General features: G+C 45.4%; 1 protein-coding gene across 1 annotated transcript in view; it reads right to left on the reverse strand.

The window, feature by feature from the left end:
- Positions 1-13892, reverse strand: part of wdhd1 (WD repeat and HMG-box DNA binding protein 1) — a 47481-nt gene that overhangs the window by 11733 nt on the left and 21856 nt on the right. Inside the window, exons 12-17 of the mRNA XM_084181691.1 lie at positions 6604-6788; positions 6122-6306; positions 5383-5624; positions 4875-5012; positions 1131-1287; positions 397-511 (exon numbers count right to left, since the gene is read on the reverse strand). Of these exons, the coding sequence (XP_084037817.1) occupies positions 397-511; positions 1131-1287; positions 4875-5012; positions 5383-5624; positions 6122-6306; positions 6604-6788 (1022 nt within the window). The remainder of the gene's footprint in view (positions 1-396; positions 512-1130; positions 1288-4874; positions 5013-5382; positions 5625-6121; positions 6307-6603; positions 6789-13892) is intronic.

Here is a 13892-nt window from a genome sequence, read left to right on the forward strand (position 1 = left end):
CATATGTATAGGTACCTCCCAAAATAAAGGAAACACTTGAGTAAATGAAGGTTCTGGCAGCTCTGTTACGGTGTGGGTGCATTTTCCTGGCATGGTTTAGGGCTACTCAACCCCTTACAGGGCAAGATAAACGCCAATAAATACACAGCCATTCTGAGTGATCATCTTCAACTATGTTGTTGTTTCCTTTATTTTGTGTATGTATACAGGGTCATATATCAAAGAGATATTCAAGGACATTGCTGTTTAAAGGCTATTTGCAGGTTCTACGTAGCTGCAATGGTAGCTCAAGCAACCCAATAGATCAACTATAAAAGTTCTAGGTAGGCAGTGTCTCTCCCAAGGCTGAGCTGACTGGAATAGCATAGCATGACTGTATATGTTGGCCTTACTGACCTCCATCTGGCCCTTCTCTGTGGTGGTCTGACAGAGGGGCAGCTTGAAGGGCAGGACGGCGACGGCAGGCCTGGGCAACGTGGGGGGGTACCGGGACCCTTTACATGGGATACACCTGGAGGAAAGAAGAAGATGAAGAGATAGATTAATTATAGAATACACAAAAAAATTATATTAGTCTTCGAGGGTCAGAGTCCTGCTGTTTTTCATTCTCTCTCCATCTCATCAGGGAAATCAGTGACATAAATTGATGAATTAATTACCAGGTAGAAAAGAAAACAACGTGACCTAGGGTGGTCTAGCGGTCTAAGCCGCTACCCCAGCACAAGTATGCCAGAGCCGGCATGAGTTCGAATTTGGCCTACTGCTCTCTGACTCCCCCCGTCTTCCCTACACTTTCCTATCTCTTCAATAAAAGCAACAACAAAAAAACGAACAGAGTGCGATTGCACCACTCCTTAAAAAAATACCATTACAAAATCAATTCAAAAAGTCAAATAATCAATCCAGCAGTTGTAAAGGGACGAGGGCCAATAGTTGAATAGCCCTATTCTATGGATGAGAGCTGGACAAGAAAAAAGGAGACTTGATCTCATCTGTAACTACTGGTATCTCAGACAAATTTGAATAAACCTGAATAGGAAAACACGGAACGAAGAAAGAGAGAGAGAAGGAAAAAGGAATGACAGATGAAGAACAAGAAGAGAAGGATGACAGAGGGAAGAGAGTTTTACCTGAGCTGCTGGGGGTTCTCGTGCACTCCCACCACCCAGTAGTGGTCTGACTTGCCCTTGCAGTTGTCCCTGGTGTTACACACAGGCGTCCATGTGTTTCCCAGGGAGCGGTTTAGCAGGCGCACCACGCCCTCAGAGTCGATGAAGCATGGGGTGCCTGGAAATCAACCAGTGGTTGAAACCTGATGAGACTAGAGTACTGATTTGGAATAAGTGATGTGCAAGTGATTGTTGGCTCTGTACACTGATCAGTTTGGTGTTTTCCCCACTGATGGTTAAGGTAAGGATCTGGGGAGAGCAGGCTGATCCTAGATCAGTGCCTAGGGCTGTTGCGGTGATCGTATTACCGCCACACCGGCAGCCATGACTGCAGTATAATTCCACGTGACCGTTGAGTCACGGTAATCTCCTGTTATGCACTCTGGACATGCTTACTATACCCAACATGCTAATGACCATCAGGTCCTAATGGCCTGGTACTCAGGGCTCTATTGTCCCTCTAACCACTCTGATACCAATGCAAATGTATCGAAAATCACATCAAACACTTATCATCAAAACAGTATCCTGCTTTTAAAACTCACCTCACTATGATGATCAATTTGAAGAAAGAAGTTCAACAGCATGTTGAAACGGAGTGTAAAACATGGTCATTGTAGATGTCGTTTCAAAGCCTAACACAACGAAATGGACAGCACTTTCTAAGGTGACGATTAATTCAAAACCACCATATGCATATTAGAGCTTACATTATGCATACACATAGGCTTATAAACCCAAGCCCAAAAACATTACCTGAATTAAAATGATGATTGAGCTGTTATACAACACATAGCCTACCGCATATTATGCATGGCAGAAAAACATAAAACAAAACTGATTTAAGATGTCTTTGATACATAATTGGTCTAGCCTTTGAGTGTGGACTGTATTATTATGCATACTGGATGGACTGGTTACCTTATGCTACGCTCCAAAATGTATATCCATGAGTCTGGGAGAGAATGTATAGCCCTAGGCGATGCTGCTGGTTCATTGATTGTGCAGGGTGATTTTGAATAGTCTAGTAAAATCGGGCATTTTTTATATTTTCTTAATTAATTGGGTGACATTACCTTCAGCTATACAGAATATCCACCACCATGCATTTCCATCTCCTCCTCTCTCTCCTTTATTCCTTTCTCGAGCGCGCAGAAGGGCTGTCAACAGTTTAATGAAATATGTTTCGTTGCGAAAACGTTATTATCGATGTTCCGGAACAGATTTCAGTTGGTTTCCCAAATGAAGCACTGGGTAGCTGTAGGAACAGGGTTGGAGAGCCCATGGCATACAGAGGTTGGACGGAACGTCATCGTCGCGCAGCGAGAGCACGCTCCTCAAACAGTGGTTGATGTGTGGAGTGAAATAAGTGTTCTTATATTTATTTCTCAGCTGCTCATAAATTGTATCCTACCCATCATCATCATTGAAAAACAGACTGGTGGGAATGCGAGCGGCCTCCATTCGGTATTCCAGTGCATACAGATGACGTCTTTTTCCCCCTGCCCCCGTTCCTGCCCATTTGATAATGGGCCATTCTAAATCAAAACTATTTCACATATTAGTAAAGACAATATGAAATTGAGAATATTCTGATGGGTGAAAATATGATCACTTGATGAGAGAACAGCTGTGCAGTTGAGGCAAGGAACAGAGCGCAAGCATTTCTTTGCTACTTTCTCAAATCATCAATAGCCTATAGCCATGTATGTTTTGATTTCTAAGACATTCTAAGATTTGTATCATTCACAACTAAAGTTGCCAAATAAATCTAAATCTAGCATACAGGACCTGTTTCAAATGATCACTTTTACGCTCAACATAGCCACTTCATATGACCACTCGCTCCGGAATGGGAAAAAGATCCTTTCCATTTTCTTCAGCTAAGTTCAATTATATTCTTCCTACTATAAAATCATAATATAAATTGGCATGGGACTTATAAGCATATCTTGTCAGCTAAATGAACAAGCCTACAGCCAATGACATGGAGCATAGCCAGATAACATACAGTAGGCCAACTCAAATTCTGTTCTTCTGAAATACATTTTCTTCATATAGACCTCACTAAAATATATAATGGATTTATTGTGATGGTGTCTATTCAATTGATTTATTAGACTTTTTTAAATGTAGATGTTGCAAAGGCGCGCATCAGCGGCTTGTACGCGTGGAGGCCTGGAGATACTAAACGTGTTTAGGTTATTTAACAGTCAATTACCGTGGCAGTCTTTTACATGATAATAACTGGCTGACAAAAATGTCATGACCTGCCACAGCCCTATCTGTGCCTACGGGCAACTTCTAACAGGGTTATGTTCAGTAGATGTGCAAGGAAAGGAAGTTGAGGTAGTACCACCTCGGTTTCAAAGTCTCGTCTGCCCTTGTACAATAACAACAATCCTTTTGTTTTCTGTTTCAAAACCTTACCTGTTTTTTTTTTTAACAGGACCCTGGCTGGTGGAAGTTGCTGACAGATCTAGGATCAGCCTGCCCGCCCCAGATCCTTACAAGGGTTTAATACCGGTGACCTGTATCCCGGGACTTCCCAAACAAGCTCCTTCCCGTTTCCCGAGGAAAATAATGACTCATCCCCATGGACCAATTATATAAATGTTCTGCAGCACTAACGCAAAAAATACAAAACATACACGTGTGAATAGCTGCATGCATTACCCGGACACATCAACTCTCTGGCTTCAATCATAGCCTACATTAGACCAGTCATAACAACGCCAGAAGCCTACCACATTTAGCTTACTCAACGTAAAGTCCCCAATAGAAAACATCACTTACTTGCATGACTTCTATAAACTGCATTGCTGACTATCACGTAGGCTACACGTGGCCTCTCGACTCAGTTACTGAAGGTAATCTCCATGTCACATTCACACATCTCCAAACTATCTTTGTGGCGGCTCAAAATATAAACGGCAGCTACTCGCTGTTAACAAAACGGCTGGTACATTGCGTCTACAAACACGCTTGAGGAAATAGACATTTGCAACATTGTCCCATGATGTTACACTAAAAAAAAGCGAGTGCACATGCTTGACTCGTCAGATTCCCAGGGATTTGATCAACCGCGGTGCTATCCATGGTGCTGAATCTCCACTACTAGGCCTATTTGCTTGTCGGTTTGTTTAGCGGAGAATCGGATATGATCCCTGTGACAAAGTCACCACAATAAGCGGTAAAGTAAAAAAACAGCCACAACCAAATCTCAACGGTAGCCAAATGCAAGGGGAGAGAAAAAGGCCAACAAGCTGGCTGACTATAACAAATGTATTTTTCACTAGGCTGTAGGCTAATATCATCATATTTTAGGTCTACATTTAAAACTAGGCTACATCAACAAATTGTGTGTTGACTTTGACAGAACTTTGAGCTGATAAAATTGTGACAAATACAACAAAAAAACTAACCAGATTCCTGTCCATATTTCTCCATTTACAGTGGTAAAATTATGTCAGATTTTTTTTGCTGGTACTATATGCTTTTAAATAGCATTTCTGATTTGAACAGGAATACCGGAATATTACCGGGATGGTTGCAATTTTCTCAGGAAGGAAAATGTGTAGATTACCTTAACCATCAGTGTGGAAAACGCCAAACTGATCATAGGTCAGTGTACAGAGTCAACTTCATTCTACAATCTCTTTTTGAGAGCAGCCAGCGTTTGAGAGGAGGCGTGGCCTGACTCACCCTCGGCTGTGAAGCCCAACCATGATAGGTGGGATTTGGGGGAGAGGGGGAGGGACTCCCCGTGGATGACCTGCTGTCTCTTGTGTCCAAACTGCAGCAGCTGGACCCCAAGGGCCTGTTCTCCGTCAAACCCTGTGCCTGAGGATGGACAAACACAATAGCGATTAGATATGCCCTCTCAGAAGTCGAGCTACATCACCCATCATCCCCGTGTCAGAACTACATCACCCACCATCCCCGTGTCAGAACTACATCACCCATCATCCCCGTGTCAGAACTATATTACCCATCATCCCCGTGTCAGAACTATATTACCCATCATCCCTGTGTCAGAACTACATCACCCATCATCCCCGTGTCAGAACTACATTACCCATCATCACACCTCTAAGAGGATTTTGACTCTGTTTAGCATCTGATGCTTGTTTTCTCTGTGTGTGTGCATTAGTATGTGTGTTGGTCCGTCTGTGTGTGACAGCGCACACACACACACACACACACGTCCTACCTCGGTGGTAGACGATGAGCAGTTGCTCCCCGTGCCCAGCCATGCAGACCACGGGTCCGGGCAGGCTGAACAGCTCCCTCTGCACCCCTCCGATGGAGAAGAGACGCAGCATGAGGGTGCTGGTGGCGGCCGCCGCCCAGCCCTGGCCCAGGCATAGGGCCCGCACGTCCTCCCCCTTGGGCAGATCCACCATCCACTCCTTGTTGGTGTCCCACGACGAGAAGTGGAGGCACTGGAGCTTACTGTGGAGGGGGAGAACAGGAGAGGGAGAGAGAGATTCAGTGAAGCGGCTTGGGTTCCGTTTGAAAAAATGGGTAATCAATTTCAGTGTTCTCGCTAGATTGTGGGGGGGGGGGGACATAAAGCTCCACAGAAGCAATGGTGGGGGGGACACTAATCTCAGAACCCAGAGTTTTCACGGTCTGTCACGAGAGACTAGGGGAATATCGAAATTGATTTCCCTTATTTAATCCTTCAAGATGCACAAAGTTGGTCGAGAACCAGTTTGGCTAATAAAACTCAGGCAAACCTCATGTGGGAAAGATATCCCCAGAAACACGAATAGCTAATATCTAAATGTCCCAGTTAAGGCCGCTAAAAACTTCACGCAAACAAAGCGTCTTATACAGTCCCTTCTAAAATGTGAGCCTCACAAAAGTACGTATAACTACGTGTGAAAAAGATGCTCCGTCACAGCATTTGCGTGAAGTGTATAGCGGCCTTAAGATATGTGGTCTACCTGGCGAGCTCGTCAGTGCCGGGGCAGGCAAGTAGCACGGCCTCCTGGGAGAGGTCTGCCACGGTGTGGCCCAGGGTGTTGGTGAGGTGCATGGCATGGTGCACGGCTGTGTCGTGGAACTCCACGTCGATGGCATTGTCCTGGTCGTCATTGTAGCCACGCACGATTCCCACCGAGTTCCACATCTGACAGAAGGAGTACAGAATACATTATCTCTGGGTTAGGCGGCTTTGCGGATAACTCACTTCGACTACTTTCGAGGTCTGAAACCATCCAACAAACAAGTCGTTTTTTGGATTGCAATGTCCCTTTAATAGGGCTTACGGCATTTAAGTACATCTCTAGACAATTCATGAAACAACTCGTTATGTTCTATATTTATACAGAACCATCAACAAAAAAAAAAAAAAGCCAAACTGGAACATCATTAATATAAACCTTTCAGGCAAGAGTAAAGCCTGAGATGTGTGGCTGGGTCTCACCATGAAACGATGCATGAGGTGTGCCGGGGTGGAGCCTGGCTGGAAGGCCTTCTGTGGTGGGGTGGGCATGGGCCCCTCGTAGACGGGCCGGAGGGGAGCAGCCGAGCCAGCGGGGGGCACTATGGCGCTGCCCGCGTCGTCATCGTCACCAAATTTCTCCAGCCCTGGTTTGAGCGAGCCTGTGTCTGTGGGAAATGGGAACACATGCAATACAGCTCAGTGATGCGCAGATGTTTAAGTGATCCCAGTCTTGAATTAGGATGACAAGGAAAGAGCAATTATGTACTTGTTAATAAGATACAAGACTACTTTGGTACAATTGATGGGATGTATTGTTTCTCAGTGACTTTCCCACAATTAAAGCTGGAATCCTTAATGGTGAAACTGCCACGTCCTTTTGGGAAATTACAACAAAAAAATAAGTTAATACAAACAAACATGGTTTCTTTCCCCCTAAGACATCATTGCACTGCAATAGAACAGCAGAATATGCACTGCAATTTTTTTGACCCCGCTGCTCACCTCAGTTTCATCAACAAAACAATTACAAAAGGGCTGGGGGCGAACAGTGGCACCATTTCCCCTAATGCGGACTCCATCTTTAAATTATATGGCAAAGCCCTCATGGGATTGTTTCAATGTCAGTGAAATGCCTTTCTTGCAAACTCAAAACCCAACAATGCAATAATCAATAACAATGTATTACTAGAAAAAAACACATGATAAATAAGAATAGTCATAAGTGGCGCCGGAGAAGATGGCTGCCGTTTTACAGCCCACTAACCAATTGTACTATTGTGTGTGTTTTTCCGCGTTATTTGTAATTTATTTTGTACATAATGTTTCTGCCATCGTCTCTTATAACCAAAAAGAGCTTCTGGATATCAGGACAGCGATTACTCACCTCGTATTGGACGAAGATTTTTTCTTCAACGAGGCGGCCGCGAAGGATATCCTACAGACACCCGACAAGGCCCAAATCCCTGTCATTCGCATGAGGAAGAGACTGAGATATCGTGGACGTAGGTCGGGGTGCCTTGTAAGGATTCGACGGCGAGTGAGTAAACTGCCGCTCCCATCAATCCTATTAGCCAATCTTCAATCATTGGAGAATAAATTGGATGACCTAAGATTACGGTTATCCTACCAACGGGACATTAAAAACTGTAATATCTTATGTTTCACCGAGTCGTGGCTGAACGACGACAAGGATAACATACAGCTAGCGGGCTATACGCTACATCGGCAGGATAGAACGTCTGACTCCGGTAAGACAAGGGGTGGCGGTGTATATTTGTAAACAACAGCTGGTGCACAAAATCAAATACTAAGGAAGTCTCGAGGTTTTGCTCGCCTGAGGTAGAGTATCTTATGATAAGCTGTAGCCCACACTATTTACCAAGAGAGTTTTCATCTATATTTTTCATAGATGTCTATTTACCACCACAAACCAATGCTGGCATTAAGATTGCACTGAATGAGCTGTATAAGGCCATAAGTCAACAGGAAAACGCTCATCCAGAGGCAGCGCTCCTAGTGGCCGGGGACTTTAATGCAGGGAAACTTAAATCCGTTCTACCTAATTTCTACCAGCATGTTAAATGTGCAACCAGAGGAAAAAAATCTATAGACCACCTTTACTCCACACACAGAGACGCATACAAAGCTCTCCCTCGCCCTCCATTTGGCAAATCTGACCATAACTCTATCCTCCTGATTCCTGCTTATAAGCAAAAACTAAAGCAGGAAGCACCAGTGACTCGGTTAATAAAAAAGTGGTCAGATGACGCAGATGCTAAGCAACAGGACTGTTTTGCTATCACAGACTGGAACATGTTCCGGGATTCTTCAGATAGCATTGAGGAGTACACCACATCAGTCACTGGCTTCATCAATAAGTGCATCGATGATGTCGTCCCCAAAGTGACCGTACGTACATACCCCAACCAGAAGCCATGGATTACAGGAAATATCCGCACTGAGCGAAAGGGTAGAGCTGCCGCTTTCAAGGAGCGGGACTCTAACCCGGACGCTTATAAGAAATCCTGCTATGCCCTCCGACGAACCATCAAACAGGCAAAGAGTCAATACAGGACTAAGATTGAATCGTACTACACCGGCTCTGACGCACATCGGATGTGGCAGGGCTTGAAAACTATTACAGACTACAAAGGGAAGCACAGCCGCGAGCTGCCCAGTGACACAAGACTTCCAGACGAGCTAAACCACTTCTATGCTCGCTTCGAGGCAAGCAACACTGAAGTATGCACGAGAGCACCAGCTGTTCCGGATGAATATGTGATCACGCTCTCCGTAGCCGATGTGAGTAAGACTTTTAAGCAGGTCAACATTCACAAGGCCGCAGGGCCAGACGGATTACCAGGACGTGTACTCCGAGCATGTGCTGACCAACTGGCAAGTGTCTTCACTGACATTTTCAACATGTCCCTGACTGAGTCTGTAATACCAACATGTTTCAAGCAGACCACCATAGTCCCTGTGCCCGAGGACGATAAGATAACCTGCCTAAATGACTACCGACCCGTAGCACTGACGTCTGTAGCCATGAAATGCTTTGAAAGGCTGGTCATGGCTCACATTATCCCAGAAACCCTAGACCCACTCCAATTTGCATACCGGCCCAACAGATCCACAGATGATGCAATGATGCAACACCTCCCTCTGCAACTGGATCCTGGACTTCCTGACGGGCCGCCCCCAGGTGGTAAGGGTAGGTAACAACACATCTGCCTCACTGATCCTCAACACGGGGGCCCCTCAGGGGTGCGTGCTCAGTCCCCTCCTGTACTCCCTGTTCACCCATGACTGCATGGCCAGGCACGACTCTAACACTATCATTAAGTTTGCCGACGACACAACAGTGGTAGGCCTGATCCCCGACAACGATGAGACAGCCTATAGGGAAGAGGTCAGAGACCTGGCCGTGTGGTGCCAGGATAACAACCTCTCCCTCAACGTGACCAAGACAAAGGAGATGATTGTGGACTACAGGAAAAAAAAGAGGACTGAGAATGGGGGCGTGCTCATCGACGGGGCTGTAGTGGAACAGGTTGAGAGCTTCAAGTTCCTTGGTGTCCACATCACCAACAAACTATCATGGTCCAAACACACCAAGACAGTCGTGAAGAGGGCACGACAAAGCCTATTCCCCGTCAGGAGACTGAAAAGATTTGGCATGGGTCCTCAGATCCTCAAAAAAATTCTACAGCTGCACCATCGAGAGCATCCTGACTGGTTGCATCACCGCCTGGTATGGCAACTGCTTGGCCTCCGACCGCAAGGCACTACGGAGGGTAGTGTGTACAGCCCAGTACATCACTGGGGCCAAGCTTCCTGCCATCCAGGACCTCTATACCAGGCAGTGTCAGAGGAAGGCCCTGAAAATGGTCAAAGACTCCAGCCCCCTAGTCATAGACTGTTCTCTCTGCTACCGCACGGCAAGCGGTACCGGAGTGCCAAGTCTAGGTCCAAAAGACTTCTCAACAGCTTCTACCCCCAAGCCATAAGACTCCTGAATAGCTAATCATGGCTACCCAGACTATTTGCACTGCCCCCCCAACCCATCTTTTTACGCTGCTGCTACTCTGTTAATTATTTATGCATAGTCACTTTAACTCTACCCACATGTACATATTACTTCAACTACCTCAACTAGCCGGTGCCCCCGCACATTGACTCTGCACCGGTACCCCCCTGTATATATAGCTTCCCTACTGTTATTTTATTTTACTTCTGCTATTTTTTTCCTCAACACTTTTTTTGTTGTTTTATTCTACTTTTTTTAATTAAAAATAAATGCGCTGTTGGTTAAGGGCTGTAAGTAAGCATTTCACTGTAATGTCTGCACCTGTTGTATTCGGCACATGTGGCCAATCAAATTTGATTTGAATAAGAAATATGAAATACAAGTAAGTAAGCATACTATATACAGGAAATATTGAAAAATTCAGTTACAATACCATATTTACATGTGCAGGGATACTGAAGTTATGAGGTAGATACAGTGAGGGAAAAAAGTATTTGATCCCCTGCTGATTTTGTACGTTTGCCCATTGTCAAGAAATGATCAGTCTATAATTTTAATGGTAGGTTTATTTGAACAGTGAGAGAAAGAATAACAACAAAAAATCCAGAAAAACGCATGTCAAAAATGCTATAAATTGATTTGCATTTTAATGAGGGAAATAAGTATTTGACCCCCTCTCAACCAGAAAGATTTCTGGTTCCCAGGTGTCTTTTATACAGGTAACGAGCTGAGATTAGGAGCACACTCTTAAAGAGAGTGCTCCTAATCTCAGCTTGTTACCTGTATAAAAGACACCTGTCCACAGAAGCAATCAATCAATCAGATTCCAAACTCTCCACCATGGCCAAGACCAAAGTGCTCTCCAAGGATGTCAGGGACAAGATTGTAGACCTACACAAGGCTGGAATGGGCTACAAGATCATCGCCAAGCAGCTTGGTGAGAAGGTGACAACAGTTGGTGCGATTATTCGCAAATGGAAGAAACAGAAAATAACTGTCAATCTCCCTCGGCCTGGGGCTCCATGCAAGATCTCACCTCGTGGAGTTGCAATGATCATGAGAAGGCAGCTGGGACTATAGTCACCAAGAAAACAATTGGTAACACACTACGCCGTGAAGGACTGAAATCCTGCAGCGCCCGCAAGGTCCCCCTGCTCAAGAAAGCACATAAATAGGCCCGTCTGAAGTTTGCCAATGAACATCTGAATGAGTCAGAGGAGAACTGGGTGAAAGTGTTGTGGTCAGATGAGACCAAAATCGAGCTCTTTGGCATTAACTCAACTCGCCGTGTTTGGAGGAGGAATGCTGCCTATTACCCCAAGAACACCATCCCCACCGTCAAACATGGAGGTGGAAACATTATGCTTTGGGGGTGTTTTTCTGCTAAGGGGACAGGACAACTTCACCGCATCAAAGGGACGATGGACGGGGCCATGTACCGTCAAATCTTGGGTGAGAACCTCATTCCCTCAGCCAGGGCATTGAAAATGGGTCGTGGATGGGTATTCCAGCATGACAATGACCCAAAACACACGGCCAAGACAATAAAGGAGTGGCTCAGGAAGAAGCACATTAAGGTCCTGGAGTGGCCTAGCCAGTCTCCAGACCTTAATCCCATAGAAAATCTGTGGAGGGAGCTGAAGGTTCGAGTTGCCAAACGTCAGCCTCGAAACCTTAATGACTTGGACAAGATCTGCAAAGAGGAGTGGGACAAAATCCCTCCTGAGATGTGTGCAAACCCGGTGGCCAACTACAAGAAACATCTGACCTCCGTGATTGCCAACAAGGGTTTTGCCACCAAGTACTAAATCATGTTTTGCAGAGGGGTCAAATATTTATTTCCCTCATTAAAATGTAAATCAATTTATAACATTTTTGACATGCTTTTTTTCTGGATTTTTTGTTGTTGTTATTCTGTCTCTCACTGTTCAAATAAACCTACCATTCAAATTATAGACAGATCATGTCTTTGTCAGTGGGCAAACGTACAAAATCAGCAGGGGATCAAATACTTTTTTCCCTCGCTGTATGTATAGGGGTAAGGGGACTAGGCAAAAGGATATAAAATAAACAGAGTAGCAGCAGCTTGTATGTGAGTGGGTGTGCGGGTTTGTAGATTCAGTATAAATGTATGTGCATATTATGTGAGTGCGCAAATGGAGTGAGTATTTGAGTGCGTGTTGGATTGACAGTGTGTGAGTGTGTAGGGCCCTGTGAGTGTAAAGATAAGGTAAACTCGGTCCGTGTAGCTATATCGTTCGCTAGTCATCAGTCATATTGCTTGGGGATAGAAGCTGTTCAACAGCCTGTTGGTGTCAGACTTGATGCACTGGTATCTCTTGCCGTGCGGGCCTTCTTTTCAAACCGCCTGATATAGATGTCCTGGATGGTAGGGAGCTCGGCACCAGTGATTTACTGGGCTGTCTGCACAACCCTCTGTAGCGCCATGCGATTGAGGGTGGTGCTATTGCCATGCCAAGCAGTGATGCAGCCAGTCAATGTGCTCTCAATGGTACAGCTGTAGAACCTTTTCAGGATTTGAGGGCCCATGCCAAACTTTTTCAACCTCCTGAGGGGGAAGAGGCGCGGTCACGCCTTCATCACGACTGTGCGTTTGGACAATTTTAAGTCTTTCTTGATTTGGACACCGAGGAACTGGAAGCTGTCTACCTGCTCCACTGCCGCCCACGTCGACTTTCCTGTAGTCCACGATCAGCTCCTTGGTCTTGCTGACGTTGAGGGAGAGGTTGTTGCTCCGGCACCACACTGCCATGTCACTGACCTCTTCCCTGTAGGCTGACTCATCCTCGCAGGTGAACAGGCTTACCACCATCGTGTCATCAGCGAACTTGATAATGGTGTTGGAGTCGTGCGTGGCCACACAGTCGAGGGTGAACAGGGAGTACAGGAGTGTACTAAGCACGCACCCCTGTGGGACCCCTGTGTTAAGGGTCAGCATGGTGGAGGTGACGTTGACTACCCTCACCACCTGGGGTGACGGAAGTAGTTAGCTCGTCAATGTTATCGGCGGAGTCTCTAAACATATTCCAGTCAGCGCTAGCAGAGCAGTCCTCTAGCATACCCTCTGATTCTAGTGACTATTTCTTAACGGAGCGAATTGCGGGTACTTCCTGTTTCAGCTTCTGCTTGTAAACAGGAAGCAAGAGTACGGAGTCATGATCTGATTTGCCAAATGGCGGACGAGGGAGGTCCTTGTACGCTTGCTTGTGGGTAGACTAGCAGTGATCTAGGACTTTATTACCCCTAGTGGCGTTGGAGACGTGTTGATGGAAGTTGGGCATCACGTGTCTTAGTGAAAGGCAGCCTCTGGGTGTAGGGTTTCCTGCTTGTTTATAGCCTTGTATTGTTCGTTAAGAGCCAGCTTGTTATTTTTATTGTCCTAAGTTGGAATGTATACAGCAGTCACGATAACAGCTGAAAACTCTCTCGGGAGGTAGAAGGGTCGGCATTTGACCATCAGGTATTCCAAGACTGGCGAACAGTGGGTCGACACTTCCACTGCGCTGGAATTAGCACACCAGTTGGGAGTTGATGAAGAGGCAAACCACTTGCAAGACAGAGTTAGAAAGTCTAAGGAAAGGGCTACATATCTGAAGAGAATAAGTGTCTGTATTTAATGAATGAAATACTTTAGCCATGCATGGTTTATTGCAGTGTTTGGTTTTATCTAAATGAAAAGCTCAAATAATTGCTGTTATAGAAGACGAGCCAGTTATGATTA

Source organism: Coregonus lavaretus, assembly GCF_964263955.1.
Source record: "Coregonus lavaretus genome assembly, chromosome: 18".
NCBI lineage: Eukaryota > Metazoa > Chordata > Actinopteri > Salmoniformes > Salmonidae > Coregonus > Coregonus lavaretus.